Source organism: Scardinius erythrophthalmus (assembly GCF_964197995.2).
Source record: "Scardinius erythrophthalmus genome assembly, chromosome: 1".
Taxonomy (NCBI): domain Eukaryota; kingdom Metazoa; phylum Chordata; class Actinopteri; order Cypriniformes; family Leuciscidae; genus Scardinius; species Scardinius erythrophthalmus.
The window spans coordinates 51,385,294-51,410,287 of NC_138221.1; the positions used below are offsets into that span (position 1 = coordinate 51,385,294).

General features: G+C 38.5%; 1 protein-coding gene across 1 annotated transcript in view; it reads left to right on the plus strand.

Annotated features, from left to right (window-relative positions):
• Window positions 1-24,994, plus strand: part of ngfra (nerve growth factor receptor a (TNFR superfamily, member 16)) — a 37,695-nt gene that overhangs the window by 3,468 nt on the left and 9,233 nt on the right. Inside the window, exons 2-5 of the mRNA XM_081386209.1 lie at window positions 1,184-1,346; window positions 13,335-13,697; window positions 21,854-22,076; window positions 22,897-23,057. Coding sequence (XP_081242335.1) covers window positions 1,184-1,346; window positions 13,335-13,697; window positions 21,854-22,076; window positions 22,897-23,057 — 910 coding nt within the window. The remainder of the gene's footprint in view (window positions 1-1,183; window positions 1,347-13,334; window positions 13,698-21,853; window positions 22,077-22,896; window positions 23,058-24,994) is intronic.

Genomic DNA, 24,994 nt, shown 5'->3' on the forward strand with positions numbered 1-24,994 from the left:
GCTTAGGGCACTTTATTGAATAAACTGAAAAATTCCTTTGGAGAAAATGAATAGAGAAAAACGCTTCTGGAACCTAGGCTGTTGTGGGCGGTCACCGTTGAACTCTATAAGACACATGAGCACTGAGCGTGATCACATGACCAGACTGAACCTATTGAGAGAGCAAGAGAGAAGCGCTGCAGTAGTAAATTAATTCAAAGTGAAGTCTGCGACTCAATAATGAGCCTTCCTCTTAAACACACCCCACACACACACACACACACACACACACACACACACACACACACACATCTGTCGTCCGAGACAAAATGAGCCCATAAACACCTCTTTCAGTGCCTGCATGTACGGATGTTTACGACCCCTTAGGTTATTATTGACAATACTCAACAAACAGATCAGGAGCTGTGAAAGAGGAAGCGCATATGGGAAGGGTAGGGCTGATAGATGTCTTGGGTAGAGAGGCTCTACGGACCCTGATCTGTGAGACCTCGATGTGTAAAGAATGTGTAATCGTACCCGTGACAATACGAGATAAACCGCTGGACATGTAATAGACATATGCATAACTCATACGTACTGCCTGTCTCATCTTGCTCAACACGCCCCAGCTTTTGGAGACAGAAATGCAGTCAGCACAATATGCTGTGATGCAGCTGTTACCAAACATGTGCAGCAAATATGAAGGAGTTTATGGACAATTGACAGGATTAGTTTGACTATAAATTAGAAATACCACAAAAAAGAAGTTAAAAAGTTTTAGGTAAACTTTAGAAGTTTCGCATCAGAATCACTGCCGTCGTCTGTCAGCTGTCACAATTTAATAACCAATATGCAATATTCTAACCAAATCAATGGGAGATTTTTAAACCTTAATCAACTTTCAATGAAGAATAAAGTTAAAAGCAACCACACCACCAATTTAATGCTAAAACAAATAAGGGTGAAACTATCTGCAAAACAATGTTTGAATGGAGTTTATACTTTAGGTGGTTCAGGCTGAATTTATTGCAGCAATTAGTGGAAAAGAAGAAGGAAATATCATTTGAGGAATATCAATATGACTATATTTCCTTGCAAACACATTAACATCAAAATATCTCAAGGATTTATGTGTAATGGGAGACAAGGAACTTGTGGAGCCCTAGAGAGATGGGATATTAATGTAATTTCTCTCTTTCTGTAGCTGGGGCTGGTGTTTGGCTCAAAGCTGGAGCGAGCCGTAGACGAGGAGTGTGAGTCGGGGAGTTACACTCGCAGCGGGGAGTGCTGTTTGCAGTGTCCTCCAGGAGAGGGGGTGGTCAAGGAGTGCGGAGACACCCAGACCGAGTGCAGTCAATGCTTAGACAGTGAGTACAACTTCTCATATACGCATACATGCTAACTCACACACTTACATGCATGTAGGCCATGACATATACAGAATTGTTCAAGCACATGCATGAACTGATATTCACACCGTCACAAACACTTACTTTCACGCACATAAATTTATGAACACATAATTAGTCTCTCAAACGTACACTTACTAACACATAATTATGCTCTCTTGCTCCCTCTGTCTCTCTCTCTCTCTCTCTCTCTCTCTCTCTCTCTCTCTCTCTCTCCCTCACACACGTGCACATATATATATATATATATATATATATATATATATATATATATATATATATATATATATATATATATATATATATATATATATATATATATATATATATATATATATATATATATATATATATATATATATATATATATATATATATATCCAAAGAACAGACAGAAAGCTGAGAGTAATTATGCAATTAGCTGGTTACGGTATATGAGCTGCTGCTGTGTGTGTGTGTGTGTTTGATACTTTAATTTAGGCCAAATGTTCTGCTTTAAACCAGAAAGAGAGTGAGAAATCTGGGGCTATCAATTGATTAACTATTTTCTGAACATGAAGTTGGTACTTGAATTGAACATTATAGTGATTTTTAATTGTGTAGTATTATATATCGTTGAAAAGTTTGGGGGTAGCTAATATTTTTTATTTTTTAATAAAAAGGCTGCATTTATATGAGCAAGATAGAGTAAAAACAGTAATATTGTATAGTAATAAAATTTTAAATAACTGCTGTTCAATGTTAATATATTTTTAAATTATTCCTGTGATGGCACAGCTGATTTTTCAGTGTCACGTGATCCTTCAGAAATCATTCTAATATGATGATTTGCTGCTCAAAAAACATTTCTTATTATTATCAGTGTTAAAAAACATATGAACAGCTTCATATTTTTTAGGGAAAATATTTTAGGTAAAATAAATTCTTTGATGGTTAGAATGTTCAAAAGAGCAGCATTTGTTTACAAAAATATTTACTTTAATAATGCATTAAAATGCAAATTAATTACTTAAAAATCATACAATGTGATTTTCTGGATTTTTGTTTTAGATTCTGTCCTCATTCAGTTGAAGAGTACCTATGATAAAAATTACAGACCTCTAAATGCTTTGTAAGTGGGAAAACCTGCAAAATCGGCAGTGTATCAAATACTTCTCCCCACTGTATATATTCTTCCCATTCACAGAAACATTTAGAAAAGGCGCTGGCACATTTGGAAATGACAAGACACATTTTTCACCTGTTTTACAGCAGGTCTCATTCTTTTGTTGTGAATGTTTCCCTAAATGGGCTCTATCCTACTTTCTGCTCTCAATAAGAGAAACAAACAGTCCTCCGTGAGCGCTGAGAAGCTTTTAGGATGGCAGGCCTGAAATAGAGGAGATCTTATGTTTCAGGACAGGACACTTTACATCAATAACCCAACTGGGTGCTTTTTGTTTTTTCAGTCTGTGTGGGATATAAATAAAGACGGTGAATTTTATTTTAGAAAAGCATCTGCATTCATTTTTAGTGTAACAAAACAAGCTTCCTGTTTACTGATAGACAAAAACACTTTTTGTGACCTTTGCGTTAGTCTCATGTCCCCTTTCTCCGAGTGTTGGCAAAGACACACAAACACACACGCCTCTTTCATGCATCCTTGCCCCCTCATCCCCTACTCAGTCTAGACACAAGCACACATCAGCAACTACTGAAATATTTAGCTGTCCATTTTCTCTCTTCCCCCTCACTCACATACTCAGTCATCGAAGTGAAAACTGATTGACACGAACCTGTCACCATCGCAGCTACTGTCTTAGCCGCCATTTCATTACAAATCAGGCCAACATCTTTGGCCCTGTCCCAAATGGCGCACTTCATGCGGACTTTCGGTCTCGTGGACTTGAATTGCGCGTGCTCGCTGAGTCTACGAGTCCGTAGGCTGTCCCATTCAGCATTTTACCGCTCTGAAGTGTGCTCAGCAGCGCCCCCTTTGTACCCTTGAAGCGGTCTTCCGCGAAGCCCGCATAGATGTAGGCTTCACGCACTTTAACTACCCAGGAATCCTTGCGAAAGGCCAATCAGACAACAGATGGGAGGAGATTTTACTCACGGATAATTGTTGACATGGCTGAGAAGAAAATATTACGTTTTTTCTGACCTAAATGCACATTTTACCAGTTGTTACCTACAGTTTATACAAACATTATGGTCATTGACCAGTGGTTGATGTCTCAAACATAATAATAGTGCGTTTAATAATACGATAGCATTATGATTCATTAAATAAATAGATCCGAATGTCGGGGCTTTACTGAGTCATATGTAAACTTAGTATTAAATATTGAAACCTGTAAATTGAAAAAAATTATGTTTAAAATATGTTTTAAAATTGTAAGTTCAAATGGAACATTATGTAGCCTATTATTACAACTGTATACATCATTTAAATAAGCATGATATATCTATTTTTTAATGCCCAGGTAATATGCACAACATCAAAATATAGAACTGTAAAATTAGGATGTGTAGTTGACATGCAGATAAGATGTCGGAGCGCAAAAATGTGATTTCTCCTGTCCAACAACAACCAGACTGTTATTTCCGGCGTGCCGATCGAGTCTGTCCCAAAAATACCTCTCAATGCGCCCTCGTGGACTCGCGCCAAGGGCCCTATAGGTCTGCACTACATGACGTCACCAAAGTGTGGACTCTGAGGAAGTCCACAAGTCCGGAGTGTGCCATTTGGGACAGGGCCTTTGACTCACACACACACATAATAGCGGACTGATATTACTTTCCAATGATTACTTTGATTTATTAATAAATCAAAAATGATCTTGTAGCTCAACTGCTAGAGCTTGGTGCTAACAACAATAGGTTCATTGGTTTGATTCAAGTAGGTTTTTGTGATATGTTTACTATAATTAAATTAGTAATAAAATTATACCTAATGCTGTTTTTTATGTTTTGTAAATGTTCCGTATGACAATGATCGGAAGTTGCTCTACATTTTGATTTAAAAAGTTAAGCATATTTTTAGTACAATTAACATTTTTTTGCTGTACATTTTATGGCAATTAAGGACTTTTTCCACCAAATTCCTAGCCTGGCAAGCTAGACCTACATCAAGATGTTAGGTCTGGCAACTCACCATACACGGCTCAATCCGAGGGGCGGGATAAACGGCTGTCTTTCAAATTAGCTAGCTAACGTTAGTTGATAGATTCAACTTTTGCCATATCTGGCCGGCAAAACTACGAACACATCTTCCTTTTTTAAAGAATGACTTAAGTGCCGTTCTTTGCTCTTTTCTCAAAGAAAAACTTAACTCCAAGTCCTCCAGAGTCGAAAGATGTTCTCCAGCAGCAACCGCCATTCTTTGTTTTCAAGTAGCAGGTAACGGTCGCAACTCTTTCGTCATTATGTTAAGCCCGCCCCGTCTACTCTATACACGACGTGATTGGCCTGACCCAATTTAGGTTTTTGCAGCTCGAAAGTCTATGGAGAGTTGCTAGACTGCCCTGGCTGCAAAATACATTTTGCTGCCGCTAGGGTGCATCTAGATTTCTAGGCTACCAAATTCCCATTACTGTATTTATTTTAATTAATAATAATAATTAATATTCTATTTATAATTTACTTTATAATATTATTTATATTTGTGTTATAAATACTAGTATTTGTTGTACTAATTTATGCTGGTTTAAATACAAAATAAAACTTTTACTGTAGTGTAAATAGTGTCTAATCTAAAAAAAAAAAAAAACATTGATAATAAATTCAAAGGAAAATAATAAAAAGTGTCTGAATAATCATGAAAATAATGTGGTGAATGATTTTGTGGTGAATGTGACCTGGACATGTCTTCATAAGATATTTTTCTACAATGCATAACTGAAATGCACTTTGTCGTTTTGAAGTGAAATGTGAATGAACGTGAGTCTGTTTGTTATAGGTACTGTAGGAGCAGTGTTGAACTGGAATCTGTCAGTGTATTAATTCAGAGAGAGCTGGCTAATGACTGATGGGGATTGGGAAATAACAGCGTTAGATAATGATGCATTCAAGCACAAGCAACATCATATGCTCTAACCCATTCAGACTAAGACTAATACAGCCCGTATTCATCTGAGAGAGAGAAAGAGAGAGGTTGTTGCTACTGAACATTTAAGCAGAACTCAGGACTGGAGCCATCGCTGTTTTTATTGGCTTGTGCAGCCGCTCTACCGTTCCACGCAGCTTTGATTTATTACTTTAACTGTATTATAAATGAAACAGTCATACTAATAAAGAACAACTAAATTGTGAAAACAGAGCAAGAGAGAGCGAGAAACACGTTCAAGTTTGTTCTGATAAACCAATATGGTTGTGATTATAGATCAGAATACAGTGCATTACGCAATGGACGTTTTTTTTTTTTCTAGGCCCGTTCAGTATTAAGTTACTTTACAAAATCTTTTAAAATGTGCCAGCAAAATATTGGCAAACATCTCTAGTTACAGTTCTCCTCCAGCAAATGACAGCCAAGCAGAAAACCAGCTCTGAAAGAAAAGCGTAGAAAGATCTCACGCACCTGGCTGGTTTGTCTGTAACTGCAAAGGGATAAAAACGCACGACTTCAGCTGATGACGTTACAGGAAGACACGCCGCATGAGGCAGCTCGAGTCTTTTTCCATTTGCCCTCCTGACAGAAACGGTGGTGTGTGATGGAGCTATTTATTATGCGTGTAAACAGTCATCAGCAGAGCATGTGTGTTTGGGCTCTCCGTTGTTTCTGTTAGTTTTGTGATATCCGTTTATAATCAGTGCAGGGACGGCTGCATTCAGGTGTATCCCTGCAAACACGTGGCTGGTGCTCTGTTCATCTGTTCATGGTTGTATGCACACGCTCCATAGGAATGTCACACTAGTCTTAACTCACTCTAAAGATGATATGTTTAAAGTGAACTCAAAAAAGAATGAAGAAGTAAACACTAGAGCCAAACTATAGAAATAATGAAAGTAAGATGGAGATCAGGCAGCATGTGGGCCATGTCATGTATTCTTCTCTAAAAGGTGGCAGGGATATTACAGTAAACACAAAACAGACAAACAATACCATAGGTTGGACCCATGAGATAACAGTTATCCTGAGCATGTCATATGCTCAAAATTCATAATGTATAATAATTCATAATTTTTTAATTAATGAACAATGATATTTAAGTACAGACAGACAGACAGACTGATGATAGATAGATAGATAGATAGATAGATAGATAGATAGATAGATAGATAGATAGATAGATAGATAGATAGATATTTTGCTAGTTTGCTTGGCCAGCCTTAGTTGGGTGACAAATGGACTGATCTTTGAATTCTCCACTGCAGAACGAGGTCATATATATCCATTAATAATTAATGAAGGAGAAACGAAAGAGAGAGCGAGATAACAAACAGATGGGCTGAAAGGATTGTCCGGCTGAATTGACACTTTCAGAACTCACCATGGCCTGCATCACATGACCCATATGTTTACCCATCATCCCCCTCTCCTCCCATAGAGCACTGGAGACCAGTCAGCTTATTGCTCTTAGAAGAACATTATTAACTGTGTGTGTGTGTGTGTGTGTGTGTGTGTGTGATATAGAGAAGTGCTACATTTTGTACCTACAACATCAAAAGGTAATTAACGAAGATTAAAAATAATTTAGCATATAATCTGGGAATGAATGCAACGGGTTAGGTTTAAATCGGTCATAATAAAAAACAGCGTTATCACTGCATCAGCAATCTCATATTTGTTAGTACAACATGTTTGAGCAGTTGTTTTTGCATGGTTTAGATGCCTTGATTATGGTAACCAAGTCATTAGCCTTAACATCACCTGCACAACAAGAGCAAACATGACAAGAACAGAACATTGAGTGTTTTAAGGAAATCTTCCGTTCAATATTTGGCTGAAAGGTGAACACCTCACCCTCAGGCCAACTTTAAGCATGAACACATCTGCCTGCCCAGCATCAAATCTTTCCAGATTCAAAAATACATGATCTGTAGGTAAAACAAGCATCAACAGACTGCAGGCAGTGATGAATATCGCTCTTCTTCCTTGTTCAGATCCTACATATTGTGAAATGTAGAAAAAGAAAATGACAAATATAATCTCAATGTTTTTCTATAAGTCTGGGCCTCCTCAAAATTTTCTCCTAAGCAAAGGATCCCTTTAATCTCACATGCTTCAAGAGATCTTATCACAAAATGTACTCTTAAAAATAAAGGTAAATATGGTTCCACAAAAAAACTTTAACATCCTAGCACTCAAACAAAGGGTTCTGCATGGAATGTAAAACTCTCTTGCTCTTTCTTTGAGTGTCTAAGAAACACTGAGTTCTCTCAGCAAAGCGACAGCGAGTCATGCGCCTTACACTAGTGTTTACCGTGCGTCAAATACACTGTGCATTCATTGGGATGAACTGAAATAGTGCCCTTTACGGATTGCTTGACGGAGAGCGAAACTCTCAAGTGCTCAGTCAGTGTTCAGTGAGTGAAAATATGTCTGTGTGTACCAGTTCCAGATTGTAGAAGTAGTTCCTCGTTAAGGAACTCCACCTCAGCTTCACGTCCGCCTTCCGCCATAGTTGTTTTTGCTCTGCACATGAGCTGCGAATGAGTCCCAAACAGAAATACATCATCAAATAGGCTTTATCTTTTTATAGTTATTATCACGGGAAGACTAATTATTATTGTGAGGAGAATGAGAGCATTGCTCAGGGTGTTTTTAAAATAGCAGCTAATCGAGCCAATAGCAGCTTGATTGTAATCTCCATCTATGCAAGTTACGGTGAGCTGCACGAACGCGTTGGATTCGCCGTGTTTGGATGCCGATGTAGGTTTGCAAAGCCATAAGCATCAATAGTAACGCAACGACCGCCATTGATGATGGAAGGCTTGGAGATGCATCGGAGCGGCGCGGACCGATCGGAGCTGCGGGAGTGTTTGGAGAGCATATGTCTCCTTGTGCTTTTGGATCGCTCTCACAGTGCTTTGATGTCATGCGCTGATCGGTCTGCGAGAAGCCGATGCATCTCGATCAAGCCTGGTGTGTTTGTGTTTGGCGCTGCCGCAGTAGCGTTGCTGGGCAACATGAGATGTATACAGTGACGTGAGATCTGGCTCTGTGGTGGCTCTCTGGCCTGTGGAAAGGCAAACCGGTTCTTAGAAGGCTCGTCAGTCGAACCAACTCCGAACTGGAAATAGCTCTGGCTCTGAACTAGCAGCCGGTTCTTTCTGGTGGAAAAGGGGTAATAGTCTCATACGACCCCTAAATACATAGTTCTCTGAGCGGGAGAAAGAACGTTTTTCTTGGCGTTGAGTCTCAACCCGAGTTTGAAGATGAGCTAGGACGATATCTCGATGTCGTAGCGCAAGCTCTTGAGACTGAGCCAATATCAGCCAGTCGTCTATGTAATTTAAAAAGGCTAGGCTGAACGGAAGAACCTGATATTGGTAAGCTCCACCCCCGAAAGCGAACCTCAGAAACTTCCTATGTTGTGGTAGAATTTCTATGTGAAAATATGCATCCTTGAGGTTGATCGTGACAAACCAATCTTTGTGCTGAATTTGAGAAACGATAATTTTTATTGTCAACATTTTGAATTTGAATGTCCTGAGAGAACGGTTCAGACCGCAGTTCTAGAATTGGATGCAACCCCCATCTTTTTTGGGAACCAGAAAATAATGGCTGTTATAACCTGACTGTCTGTCTGGGAGGGGAGCATGTTCTATTGCCCCTTTGTCCAGCAGAGTTTGCAGTTCTTTTACCAGCATGTGCGTCTGTTCCGGTTTCACGGTAGTGGGGACCATGCCGTTGAAACGCGGAAGATGGCGCACAAACTGTATTCTGTAGCCTTTCTCTTCTCAAGAGGTTCTCAAGACCCTAGGAGATATGTTTGGTAGTACCTTTATCTCTCTCCTTGATGCCAGTGAGGTTCAGCCACAAATGTCTCTCCGTAGCGACCATAGCACCCATAGAACGGCCAATGGCAGGGGTCGTTTGCTTGGTCGCGCGGAGAGAGGGATCTGTGGCTCTGCACTGCTCAGAAAACACCTCCTCACTGATGTTTCCCCAGCTCGTGCCCAGCTGCAGCTCAGCCTGGCACAGCTGTAACATCATCATGGTGTGCCACCACCAGCCGCCTGAAAAGCTACCCTACCTGTGTGGATGTGATTCTGCACGGTCTGGAGGGAAACACAGGCTTTTCAAGTGGTGATGCGCTGCCAGGGGAGAGAGAGCCTGCAAGCGTCTCTTCAACCTGGGACATCCTGTGCCTTTGCACCAACGATAGTCAAATAAACCGACGTCTCAGGCACAAAGACACGGGAAGAAACGGTACACACGCTCAAAAACAAAGGTACCAAAATAGGGTTTTCACAGCAAATGCCATTTACAGTAAGAACCACTTCTGTGCAAGGAAAAGGTTCCATGGATGTTAAAGGTTCTTCATGGAAGGATCAATGGCAACAAAGAACCTTTATTTTTAAGAGTGTAGAACATTTCCATTGCACAAGGGATCTTTACAGTGGAAATCTTATTAAATGTTCTTTACACTTTAAATAACTGAAAGGTTCTTTGGGGAACCAAAATAGCTCTTACTGTATATAGCATTTGCTGCAAAAACCCTATTTTGGTTTCTTTATTTTGAGAGTGTGTTCTCATCAATCTGCAGTCACAACGTTCAGCATGAACTAAGTTAGAGATAGAGGAACATTTCCTCATCAAATTGATATGATATTACAACTGAGATCTTACCGTGTCAACAATTATCAGAAACTTAGGACACACATCTCAAACAAAGTTAACACTTAAATCAAAAGTTCAAATCAAAGCAATAGTTATTACTGATCCAGTTCACTGATCTGAGTTTAACAGTCAACTGCAGGGGACGATTATCAATGAAAATTTGAAACAACATGAGGAAATGTACAGAATTGTTAAGTCTCCTAAGCTATAAAAGAGCAACATCTGAGTATTAAAATATTCCTCTGGATCAGTGTGGAAAACAGCTGTGTGACTGTTTTTGTTTCATGGTTGTGGTGTTTGATGAAAAGCTGTCCTGTGTTCCAGGAATACAAGAGCATTTCCAGCAGACATCTATCTGCATGTTTTTCTGCCTATCTCTGTTTGTTTCTTTGTTTGTTTAGCACCATGATAATTAAACAACAGGAACACACACAGATGAGAGACAAACACGATTTAAAATTCTTGATAATATCTTACCCTTACTTTATGGTGAACCAGTCTAAAGATGAAAAAAACTGCCATTTGGAGAACCGTCAGATTAGTGTGCTGGTGATGACATTTATTGTGAATGTGCGGATGTGTATCTGCTGCTCGCTGTTTTAGAGTGCGCTTCTGAGGTTTTCTTTATGAAATATTATCTTCATCCTAAGACAAATACAGCTGGTTTATTTGGTGTTAATAGTTCTAACTCGTAGATTCCACCTTTAAATGTTTATGTGGACATAAAAAGAGTTTCATTCTTTCTGTACTAAAACAAAACTGATGTTTTTGCCTTTTCATCCTGTTCACATCCTGTTCACATTCCTTTGCTTTCTGTTGCAAGATCTTGGATGTGATATTAAAGAAAAGCTGACAGTCCAATATAATAGCTCAGATTTATCTGTCAGATCCTCTTATGGTAATGACAAATTATCTAACATAAATTGGACTGAACAAGTTTAAAATTTTATTGCTGTGTGTAACAGGGAATGAATACTTGACCTTCTGTTTACACCCGATAGTGCAGAGGAAAATGTTTTGGCCCAGAAAGGCTTGTCATTTGTTTCATTTAATTATCAACTTTGTCTCCGATGTTTTCTCCTAAAATTCCTTAGGAGAAGATCATTTGGTTTCGGGAAAAATATAATGAGAAATGTTCATGCCAAATCTCTGACTTTTGAGAAATGTTCATGCCAAATCTCTGACTTTTGATTCCACCCTATATCTGCGAATCTAAGCTCAGAGATAAAGTCTCAATTTAATTTTATTATACTGTCTAGCAAAAACATATTAAAGAGATCTAATTTGTTATTTTTTCTTTTAAATGAGGGCTGTTTAAGAGAGAGAAAGTTGTCTTTGGTGTGGGGAGAGAGAGACAGCCAGAGACCCCCATATTCACAAACAAGAGCTGCCATGACCGTGACCAGGCATTTAAAACAACCTGGTTTATAAAGAACATCAAGCATAAACTGCTTTCCCATTCCTGTAAAAACAAAAACAAACACAAACATATTCTTATTGTCCTCTAATCCTTGCTCTCACCTCTCCTGTTATCAGAGAGACACAAGATCTAGGGAAAGATAAAGATTGTGTACTTGTTTACTGAACCTATTCTGTAAATTATCCATGTGAAAATAATAAATATATTGATAAAATATAAAAAAAGATCTAGGGAAAGATATTGAAATCCTAAATTTACAAACCCTTCAAACCCGTCACGCCGTCCAAAATGCCTGTCACACATTCTTTGCTCTACAGTTAATCCGATTTCACTCGAAGCCACACACAAACCCTTTGAAGAATTTACAGCTTTCGCAATAATTTTCCATCTCCTTGTTTTATTTTCATATGGCATCTCAAATTCTCACATAGGGGAAAAACTCTTCTTGAAAAGTTCTTTAATAAAGCCCTTTAATAAAGTTAAACGCAACAAGGTAACGCATTACTTCAGGGCTGAATTTAGGCACTACTAACGGTGTCAAGGAAGTCAAGAAACTTTCAAAAACTAAGTTGAAGTTCTTGGAATGATGAAAAAGACAAAGAAAAAAGCAAAGTAGACATGAACCCTTGTTCAACTGCTTGTTAATGGAAATATCTAATTAGCCAATCACATGGCAGCAACTCCATCTTGAGAAGAAGGTCATGGTCAAGAAGACGATCTGCTGAAGTACGAACTGAGCAACAGAATTGGGAAGAACGGTGATTTAAGTGACTCTGAACGTGGTATGGCTCTTGGTTCGGACTGGTCTGAGTATTTCAGATTCTGCTGATCTACTGGGATTTTCACACAAAACCATCTCAAGGGTTTACAGAGAACGGTCTGAAAAGAAGAAAAATCTCTGTTTCCAGCAGCTTTTTGAATCTATGCCAAAAAGAATTTTGGCAGTTAATGGGGCAAAAGGGGGTCCAACCCAGTATTAGCAAGATGTACCTAATAAAGTGGCATTAGCAGTGTATTACATCTCAATGATCAGATGGTGTAGAACCACTTGGAAATATGCAACATGTAGAAATCACAGCTTTTGAGTCATTCACTTGATCCATAAATGCCATGTGACTAAATCACTATGCTAAAGAAAAACGACAACACTGACTGGCTGCTGTCACCACAGGAACGCATACAGCCCAAAACACTTCACTAGTGACTACATCAGTATAATTTATATTCTGTTTGCAAAAAAGAAAGAAAAAAAAAGCTACTTTGATGGAGAAAGATGCTCTTTGTAGCCAATATTTGTTACGACACAACCGGACAAACCTTGGTCTCTCCGTTGGACTGCACATCTATTCTGAAATCTGAAAGATGTTGAGGGTCTTTTATGTCGAGAGCAGTTTAAACTAAATTCAGATGCATTATGTGTACAGTAATGCCAGGTAGACTTGTGTTTTGACTGCAGAAATCATTGCCATATTGAAACGAACAGAACTGAACACACAGAGATCTCTATAACACAATGTAGCACATTGTTCCTTTCCTTGATTACCAATTTTTTTCTCTTTGTCTGTTTTCACGGGCCTCGCCTCCTCACCGTTTTTCCTTGCCCGTAGTGTCTGATTATTATTATGATCACTGATTAATTATAATTAAAGTGCTAAGGACGTAATGATTTAACCTGAGGGGTCATTATTTACAGGAGAAAGGCAGATTAAACTGTAATTATCTTGTCATTCTGATTATGTCTCTCTTTTTCTCTCTCCAGGTGAGACATTCTCTGAAACGTTCAGTCACACAGAGAGATGTCAGACGTGTAGAGAGTGCACAGGTCTCATGCGTATGCAGACCCCCTGCACCGACTCGAACGACGCTGCGTGCGTGTGCAACTACGGCTACTTCATGAACGAACTGATTGGCCAGTGCGAGCCCTGCACTGTGTGCCCCCACGGTCAGGGAGTGATGTTTCGCTGCGAGCACTCCCACGACACGTCCTGTGAGGAGTGTCTGGGAGACACCTACTCTGATCGGGAGAGCTCACTGGATCCCTGCATGCCTTGCACCATCTGCGAGGAGGGGACAGAGATTCTCATCAGGAATTGCACACCCAATGAAGATACATGGTGTCATGGTGAGAGAATAATGCACTCAAGAATATTATGTGTGAACAGTCAAAATTGAAATAAAAGAATGAAATTATTCATTAAAATAATGACACAATCTAAAAGCAAAAAAAAAAAAAAAATAGAAATATAGTTTACGATGGTTTGTTACAAACATAAGATTTTGTTTCCATGTTTGTCAAACTATTTCTGCTTCATTTTTCAGTTTATTTACTTACTTTTTTTCTTGCACACAATATTTGAGTTGCACACAAAGAGAAAACCAATGCGTACTTGTAGCCTGTGGTCAGTCACTAAGGGCAACTGCACGAACACCACAACCATTTTGTTTGGCTGTATAAGATGTGATTGTGCCTGATCTCTCTCACACTCTTTCTAACAGCCAAATTCTCTCAGACTCAGTCATAATGTTTGCTTGCCTCCATGTGTTTAAGGATCAATCTGGGTCATTTCCGCGTGTGTCTGCTTGTGGCCCTGCAGTTGAAAAGGTCAAAGTGCGGATATTATGTGCAAAGCCCTGTAGTTATAGAGGTCACAACAGTCCAAAAGGTCAAACCCAGTGACATGCACACACACACACACACACACACACACACATACACAGTTTGTGGTTTGCAAGACGTATAAATAGCAAAAATGTGCATTACAGTGATTTTACAACAGGTTATAGATGTTCTTCAAACCTCTTTAACAGGGGAAAACATCACTGTTAACCTCATGTTGCTTATTGCTTTTATAAAAAGCGTATTGCTTAAAAAAAAAAAAAAAAAAAAAAACAGACTGCAATTCTGTGTGGTGCCACTAGTGGTGCTGAAATTGCAGAGTTTCCCTTTAAAATGATTACGGTAATATTACTAATCTTAATATAATATAATATAATATAATATAATATAATATAATATAATATAATATAATATAATATAATATAATATAATATAATATAATATAATATAATATAATATAATATAATATAATATAATATAATATATAGACATATTCCACAAACACACCAAACAAACATCCAGGTGAATGTTTGTTTCTGTTAGGACTTAAAGGAGAACTCCGGTCAATTTTAACATTGAGCTCATTTTTTTGTACATTTGGAGTGCTGTCAATACAGAGAACAACGACAAAAATCGGTGTTGCCTATACCGAGTTATTCTATTTTTCGCATATCACGCGCGTGAACTCGGCAATCGACTACTTTGGACTTCAACCGAAAACAGGATGTAAACACAGGTATTTGCGCTGGCTTAAATAACATCATTTTTATACATATCTTTCACATCTACTGCAGTCAGATTCACCCGTGTTCACTCTGATGGAATCACTCACATTTTCTGTGCACTTGTAATGACACATCAAGGATGTTAAGAGGCTAAAAGCAGGTTTAGTACTTGCCCCATTGAAGTCAACAGGGTGCAAATTTTAAAAATAGAATAACTCGGTGTAGGCAACACCGATTTTTGTCGTTGTTCTCTGTATTGACAGCACTCCAAATGTACAAAAAAATGAGCTCAATGTTAAAATTGACCGGAGTTCTCCTTTAAGGCCCAGATATACTCACGGTGAAGTTCTTTTTCATTCTTCGTTTAGGGGTTAAACGTGAGCAGCGATGGACTGTTATCGAACGTCTGACGCCACAAACACTGCTGAGAGCGGCGTTTAGAAGAATATGTAAATCTTTCCTCTCAGAAACAAAATTGAGAAAATTAAAAAGCATCTGATCATAGAAACGTGGTTATGTTTGCACAAGTTCAGTGGCACTCCAGTAAAGTTAAAATGAAGCAGATTTACCGTATTAAACATGAAACACAGTGTCAGTGTCACGTTTCATCAGGAGTACGACTTGTTTTCACTCGCGGATGTCTCACCTCAACCAACTGAACAGGCCAAATGAACCAGAAAAGATTTTCATGTGAAATAAGGCGGAGCCTCCGCGCACACCCACCTATTATGTAATCGCCACGGACCACTGGTAGTAACAAAGGTGTTTACCAAGTTCGCTTTGGCATTTTGGCAAGCTGTTTTGAACTCCCAAAAAAAAGTCTAAACGAACTTCATTTCGGCCAATTTTTTTTTAAATTACGTCACATCAGTTCGTTCTTTAATTTCGCTTGAAGTATATCAGGGCCTTTAGTTCAACCTGACCAATGGTTCCCTAAGAAACACTGTGGCTGTGGCCAGCAAGTGAAGTGCTGGCCCTTTTTCTACCTCTTTAATCAAACACACAGAGAAAGCTCAGTTTCCATGGTTGGAGAGGGCATGTAATGTGGCGTGTCATTGCATTAGTGTGCTAGCAGCACTTGGTCGGTGGGACTGTCTGATGTCTGAAGCCTGGGGCTGTATGTGTGTGAGGGTCATAATGGCCTCTGCTGCAGAGGAAGATTAGGCAGGATGTGTCCGTTTGGGGTTTGGTGTCAGCCGTAGCTCTTTGGTGTGTGTTACACCCGGAATTAACATCTGTCTCAGGTAATCTGATCAAATGGCCAATGCTAAAGACAGGTGTAAACGGGGGTCCAAACTGCTTTGTGATTGGATCACTTTTGATTAACCACATTTGGAGGTAGCTGAAAAATGTGTGTGATCACATGGAATTTATAGTGTAAAATGCCCTGACGCATCCTATAGTGTAAACTTTCTACACCAGCAGTGGCACCAAATGAATTTGCACAAAAGTGAACGTTCTCCCCTCAGGCAAGCTGATAGTCCTGTCCTAAACTCAAACTTTGAGCACTTTAGTACAGCAACCTCAATAAACAGCAATGTTTGAAAAGAACAACAGCCACAAAGTTTAAAGTCTTCACTTTTGTTCACCAATTTGTGATTATTATTGAAGAATTCATATGGAAAAATGACACACTTTTAGCTGATTTACTAGGTGAATATTTGCTAAAATGGTGTTTCAGATGCTTGACTTGAAGTTCTCTGCTTTGTGTGTGTGCTGTAGTGCCACATAAGGAGATGAGATATCTCTGCAGATGGAACCTGTAAATGATAAAACATCTGGAAGTGCTGTCTGTTATACTCACACACACACACACACACACACACACACACACACACACACACACACACACACACACACACACACACACACACACACACACACACACACACACACAAATGTTCAGCTTCACTGGCATCAGTTCCTGCTCTCATGTGCCTTTCCTGTGAGGTGAGACACAAACAGAGGAAAAAATTAGAAAAAAGCTAAAATGAGATGGCTTGTTTTACACTTCCATTAGCAGTGTTGAGGAACTTTGCACTCACAGGAATTCATTACTTTTTAAAATAGAAAACAGTTATTTTAAATTGTAATCATATTTCACTGTAGTTTTGCTCGAATAAATGCAGCCTTGGTGAGCATAATTTCAGACTTCTTTCAAAAGCTAAAAATATATATTACAGACCCCAAACAGTAGTGTTTCTAAAAATACATAACTGCATTTAAGGTTGCAAACTATTTTTTCTTATTAATATGTAGTGTAGAAAACTAAGCTATTTTTTCAAAAGCACAACATGATTGTAATTCTTACCTTATTATTAGTTTGTATTCTAAATATCTCCCCAGTACAGTCTTGACGATAATGTGATCATCCTTTGCGTGTACGGTGACACCACAGAGCAGCCTTGTTCTGCCATATCTCACACACACACACACACACACACACACACACACACACACACACACACACACACACACACACACACACACACACACACACACACACACACACACACACACACACACACACACACACACACACACACACACACACACACACACACACACACACACACACACACACACACACACACAGTGATAGAGGTCCTTGTGTAGCCTGTACAGATGACTACCCTCTGCGAGTGCCTCATTATCTTCCTTAAAATGACCTTTTATGTGACCTTTACTGCCTCTCTCTATCTATCTTTATTTCTGTCTGTGTATCTCTGACCCTTTCATGTCCATCTCTCTGGTGGGTCAGTCATTAATAAAAGCTTTGATGAGGGTGGCGTATTAAAAACAAGCTCTTTCATAAGAATGACCACAGTCGGAGTCAAAGGCACACATGTCTGAATGACCAGTCTCTCTCGACGCTGGTGGTCCATGATGTATGGTGATTCACTTCCTGCAGTTCATACAGATTTAAGTGGCATGTGTCTGTGTGTGTATGTGACAGAGAGAGAGAGAGAGAGAGAGAGAGAGAGAGAGAGAGAGAGAGAGAGAGAGAGAGAGAGAGAGAGAGAGAGATGTGCTGAGCTCTTTCCTTTGTTGGATCGATAAGACCGTTGGACTTTCTTACACTCGGGTTTCAATCTGTGACCTCTATCGCAGCTACTGCATTACACACACACACACACACACACACACACACACACACACACACACACACACACACACACACACACACACACACACACACACACACACACACACACACACACACACACACACACACACACACACACACACACACACACACACACACACACACACACACACACACACACACAGATACATGTCAGAGTATGTCAGTGGATTGGAGCTACAGCAGTTTCCCCTCCCTTCCAAAGCATTCCTCTCCGGGTTTCATTTCTCACTCCAAGCCTTCTAGTTTTGTCACATCATCACTCGCTAGCTCAGATAGAGCTGCAGTGACAAAGAACATGCGTTAATTCTGGTTTATCTTTTCTATGATGCATAATGATGCACCAGTGTTATTTTTGTATCATTTATATAGTATGATTATAGTATTTATTCATGTTGAATTATCATTCATTTTTATATTTTTAGTTTTAGTAATTGTTTTGTCATTTTTCTTAGCCCCCCCCCCCCCCAGTTTTCTATATAGCTGCATTCTACAGTATATATTTCTATTTGTTTTTATTTTAGTTTTAGTAATTGTAGCTCTTCAACTTGAACTTATTTAATTTATTTGACAAGGCAATATTAATAAGTTTTTCATCTAATATTTCTATTTAATTTTATTTCTGCATTATTTCAATTTCTGAAAACATTTGTATAGTTTTACTTTGAGTTAACAACAACACCACTTTTATGCACTGTTGCAATATATACACACCTCTTTTCTTTCCAGAATGTTCATTTTTAGCTGCATAAAAGAAAACTAATACAAAAACTAAATGAAAACAGTTAGAACTGAAATAAAACAAAAATAACTGGGGGAAAAAACTTAAACTAAAATAAGTTTTTATGACTCCAAAACTGGGCTTAAAATAAAATATTTTTGTGTGTTATTTTTGGTATAATATAAAACTAGAACAAACAACAATAATGAAAACGGAACAAAAATGTAACTAAACTGAATTGATAATATAACATAATACACATGCATGTATATAAACACATAGCCTCAAATTTATGAACTTCTCTATTTTTATATACCATTTAAATAACAAATCCTTGTTTAAGACAGACTAATAAGTCTGTGTGTATGTGTGTGTTAATGCGTCCTTCTAGTGTAATTACTGCAGCTAATAAGAGCACTTAACAGCAAAGCTTCTGTTCATTTAGCCATCCATTTGTTCACACACACATACTACTCACACACACACACACACACACACACACACACACACACACACACACACACACACACACACACACACACACACACACACACACACTTGCACACACACACACACACACACACACACACACACACACACACACACACACACACACACACACACACACACACACACACACACACACACACACACACACACACAGCCATCAGGCTCTTATCGCTCCCCTTCTTGTTTATCACACACTCACACACACTCTCTCTTTCTCTCTCTCTCTCTCTCTCTCTCTCTCTCTCTCTCTCTCTCTCACACATTCACACACACTTACTCACTCACACACACACACACTCTCTCTCTCTCTATTTGTCTGTCTGTCTGTCTCTCTCTCTCTCTCTCTCTCTCTCTCTCTCTCTCCCTCACACACACACACACACACACACACACACACACACACACACACACACACACACACACACACACACACACACACACACACACACACACGCACACACACACACATACAAGAGAATAAGGGTTGCTGTGTGTGCATGTGACAGTCTTTTGAGAGTGTTTTCTGTTAGATAAAGAGAACCATTATAACAAACTTGAAAAGGGTTACCAGATAAGCATTAAAATCCCTTCCAAAAAAAAAAAAAAAAAAAGAAAAGAACACGCCACTGTGAGAGGATGAGAATAAAAACTAGTCATTAAAGAAGGCGCCCAGCTGAGGGTTAACAAACACTTCACACTTGGCACCTCGTTCCGAAAACGCCCCGTTAAGAAGGAAAATCATTAAAATAAAAAGAGAAGAATTTGAAATTGTTAACCTTTGGCTTGGCTGAGTTTTACCACCTCAGTCCAATAAAAGCGCCAACGCGTTTTCACTCAGGTTTCAAGCTCAGTCAGGCTGAAAACACATCCACATATCGCAAATTCACATACCCCTTTTTTCAATCAGAGAGACAGAGAAAGAAAAAGAGATCTCTCAGAAATCATTTAACTTTTAGTGCATACTCGGAAACGAATGAATGTTTCCTTCACGAAAGAGGGAGGAGACGGTCTTGAGAAGACTGACGGCTACTGAGGGAGAGACAGCAAGTGAAAGAGACTGATAAAGAAAACAAAGAGGGCTGCCTGCACAAGTCTTCAGATGCCCACAAGTTTGAAATTTGAAGATGAAGATAAGAAGCCTGTGTGTGTGTGTGTGTGTGCGCTTACCAATCTAGAAAACAATGGTCTTTAATTAATTGTTGAACAGCTAATGACTAAGTCACTTTCATTATGCTTTGAATATTCAAATATAACTCATATTTTACAGACACTTCATAGACTAAAAACAGAAGCAAAAGAAATAAGCTATTAGCTGTGTTTGGGAACAGAGCTGGTTTCTATCTGGTCTAAGATGGTCATTCTACCAGGTTCAAGCTCGTGGACCTTCTGGGAGTTTCAACAAACCAACTGGTCATACCACTTTAAAGTGTTCAAGCTGGCTTTTAGGTGAGATCTACAGCACTTTTCAAAGCCTAAAAATGTCACCCATGTAAATCTTGAGTTCTTGTTTTAATATGAGACCTTGGACTGTAGATCCTTCATTAGCTGTGGCTTCTTATAAATCAAACCAAAGTTCTTGCATAAAAGGTTCTCAGTTTCAGCATTGCTCAATCCGTCACGCATATGGCCGCTCTGGAAGAGTTCAGATGAGAATGAGAATATTCTAGAGAGTCATGGTAACGTTAAGACCTCCTGTTGAGCCAGATCGAACTCTGTCACCACCAATTTTACAGCCATGAAAGATATGAACCATAACAATCTCCAGTCAATTCTGGAATCTTTTCTTGAGAAAGAGTGAAGAATTTGACTGCAAAACAAGTGAGAATTGCGTGTGTGTGTGTGTGTGTGTGAAGTGCAACTGTTGGGTTCCATTATGCTATTCATTTCCTTTTCTCCAAACAGAAATTGATTTTGTATTAAAACTCTTCACACGCTAAAGGTATGACTTAAAGTCAACAGCTTCATATTGCAACATTATTTGCAAAGCCTCAATCAATGAGTAATGTATTATTAATAATTATTAAGTACTTAGATTTAAACCAAATGTTTGTAATGTGATTAAACTCAAAACTGATTCATTTGGTTTATGTTTCTTTTTTAATGACTAAGGAGAGAATGAATGGGAAAAATACTTCCGGCACAAAGACTTCTGAAAAAGTGGGCAGCCGCTGTTGTGCTCTATTGGGAGCTGGAAAGAGTTTATTGGGGGTTGCCTTTCGATAAATTATGCATCAAATCAATAAAGAGAGGAAGACCGATAAAAAGACAAATAGTGCCTTTAGTGGGTGAAAAAGGCTATATATCATGTAACACCATCCAGACAGCCATTGGTCAATTTCACAGCTTCCACTAACATCTCATCAGGTTCAGTTCAATATCCCATTTGCATTTTTGCATTGCATTATCCCAAAATATATAGATAATAATAGAGTGTGAATTCTGTTTAGATACAGCAGCAGACTTCAGTAGTTTTCACCATCAGTTTACATCTATGTAGGTTCCCAGTCATTCTCAGATTGTAGCTAACGTATATGTGTGACTGTCTTTCTCTCTATCCTAGATCCGTTGAGTCCTACCTATCCCGCTTTCACTGGTGATTCTGGTTCATTCGTCACTGATCTGAACCGTTTGTGGAGCCCCAGCCCCGGAGACGACAACACCACACCCAAACCCAGATCTCCTCACTTTATTAGTAATAGGCTAAACGAGAACCTGATTCCCATCTACTGCTCCATCCTGGCAGCGGTCGTGGTCGGCCTCCTGGCTTACATCATCTTTAAGAGGTGAGCAAAAGAGAGAAAAAATCCTTAAAACATAGAAAGACTTAAGAACAGATGGAAAATGATTGAGGATGGTCAGGTGGTGAAACATTCAGGCCTTGTTTCAATTGGGCGCTTTTGGATGAAGCTAAGGAGTCGGTAAGATTTTTTTAAAGTCTCTTATGCTCACAAAGGCTGCATTTATTTGGTCAAATATATAGTAATATTGTAAAATATAATTACAATTTAAAATATTTGAATATATTTCAAAATGTAATTTATTCCTGTGATGTCATTTCAGCATCATTACTCCAGTCTTCAGTGTCACATGATCCTTCAGAAATCATTCTAATATGATGATTTCAAGAAAGATTTCGTATCATTATCAATTTTGAAAACAGTTCAAACAGTAAAAAAATATTACTGACCCCAAACTTTTCAATAATGATTACCCACTAACCTAAGAACTTTTACAAAAATAATTCTGTATATGATATATAATTATATTACGTTTGATGTATTTATTCATATTAACAAAAAACAAATGGAAAAAGTAGTTATTATTAAATATATTATTAGTTTGATTTTGTCTCTTGTTCTGCTTTGTTTTTTTGTTATAGTGTTCTAAAATTATAAATAAATAAATATAAAGTTCTACAAAAATTAGAAAATAGTAATGAAGAAGAATAAAGGTGCTCAAACATATTTAGGCATATTTAGAAGAAAAAAGAAAATCCACTACTATGCAAACACAAATGTTTATTGTTGAAATTGAACGCTGCCAATTCTTTCCTCTCACTCATCACATTAATTTGTACTCAACATGTGCATCTGTTTCTTCCAGGTGGAACAGCTGCAAGCAGAATAAACAGGCAGCTAATAATCGTGCAGCCACAGCCAATCAGACACCATCTCCAGAGGGAGAGAAGCTGCACAGTGACAGTGGCATCTCAGTGGACAGCCAGAGTCTGCAGGAGCAGCAAGCGCAGACGCAGACGCAGATCGGTAAGACCACAGACACAGACAGGATTATTGTCTAAATAATGACAAGTCAGTTTCAAACTCTTCCCCCTTCTGCCATTGCCTCCAAACTTATGCCACTGGTTGAGCCAACGTCCCTATGTACTGTATATTTTACAAATATACTCTCCTCTTGTGTTTATCTTTAGTATCTCTCTCCCTGTTCCATCTCCCCGTTCTCTCTCATATCTTCCTTTTACCCTCCTTATACACTTGGCATTTCCATGTAAGGCTGGGTGTGGATGACATAGCAGACTGACGTTTAACACGTTTATCATTCAGATCTTAAAAGGAACACACAAGTCGAGAACTGCACACATATACGGGCACAAACCATTAAAATAAACCAAAGTGCTTTCATACATTCCAGAGAAATCTCTGAAATGCTTGTGTGCTGTTCAATAATATTTAAAAGACCACGAGTCGGCTGTGATTACAGTCTGGTAGTACCCTCACACGGGACGGGACTGACGCCATGGGGACGAGACAGGGAGGGAGTAAAACTCGACAATAAAGTGGCCATGTTGATTCAACCTGCTGCAAAGTGCAGGGATGGATTTTGTCAAACGTCTTCACTGGGGACAAACAGTCTTGGGTTGAAGAGCATTAAATATATGCGTATCACTTTATGCAATTCTGCACAGAGAATGCATTTAAATGTGCATTGTTACTTTTGCACCACTTGTGGATCCAAATGGAACTACAGATAATAATTATTTTAAAACAATTTTCCCAAACACTCTATTGATCGTACATTGTATGACACAAACACATGTTGGATTGCTTAAAAAGAAAAACAACAACAAAAAAACATTTCGATACCATTTGGTGCAGAAGTTAAAAATTTCACCTTTGAAATGTAAAACTGAATTTACAGCAATGCAAGGGCCTAAAATGTGGAGAACATTTTAAAAAATGTTCTAATGCCTAAAATGTGGGAACTTTATAGTCTAAAACTGTTTGTGATAAGTTGTCTAATCAGACAAAATCTTATAAACACACAAAAACATGGGCTTTTGAAGAAAAGCTAATCACGTTTTACTATTAATATTTATATATTATTTTACGTTTTTTATTATTGTGACTAAAAATATCACAGAACAGTGAAATGAATGAAAGATCACAATAAGGGCACAAGCATAGTCAAAAAGAGGATAGTACGTATATTACATAGTTTATTAGATATTAGTATGTCACATATCTAATGTTCCGCACATCTGTGTATGTGAGAGAGTGAGTACTGGCCTGAGTGAATCACTCTGGATAAAAGCATCTTCTTAATGAATAAATAAATAGCAGCATTTTCATTTGCATTTATTGTAAGCGGTTATGTGAGCCAACGGCATTATGTTAACCTCACTGTCAAACATATAGTACATCAGTCCACTCTGAAAGCAAGAAAGCAAGAATGAAAGAAAGAAAGAAAGAAAGAAAGAAAGAAAGAAAGAAAGAAAGAAAGAAAGAAAGAAAGAAAGAAAACTCTCTTTTATGAAAGAGGAGAACAACAACAGGAGTCTTGGGTTTTAGAGATGAGACTTATCACGTTTTTGAGAGTGTGCAGCAATGCATTATGGGAGCTGGGTCATGAATAGTGATGGGGGGGGGGGGGGGGGGGGGTAAGAGGGAACAAAAACAAGAGTGTCAGGAATGTGAAGCAGACCCTCGACACAACATTATCATAGAGGCCCAGAATATACCAAAACATAAGGTCACATTTGCACAGAGATAATGAAGAATATTTGAAATCATAAGGATTGTTTGCACTGTGACATCTCCCAAATTTCACATTACTGCAATGCATCTGGCCATTTTACTTTAAAACAGCATTTATTAATTCTTTGCTTTGATTTTGGGTTGAAATATGGCCTGGACATGTTCTTGACAGGTTATGTGCAGTGTTATTATAATATCATTTAAATGTT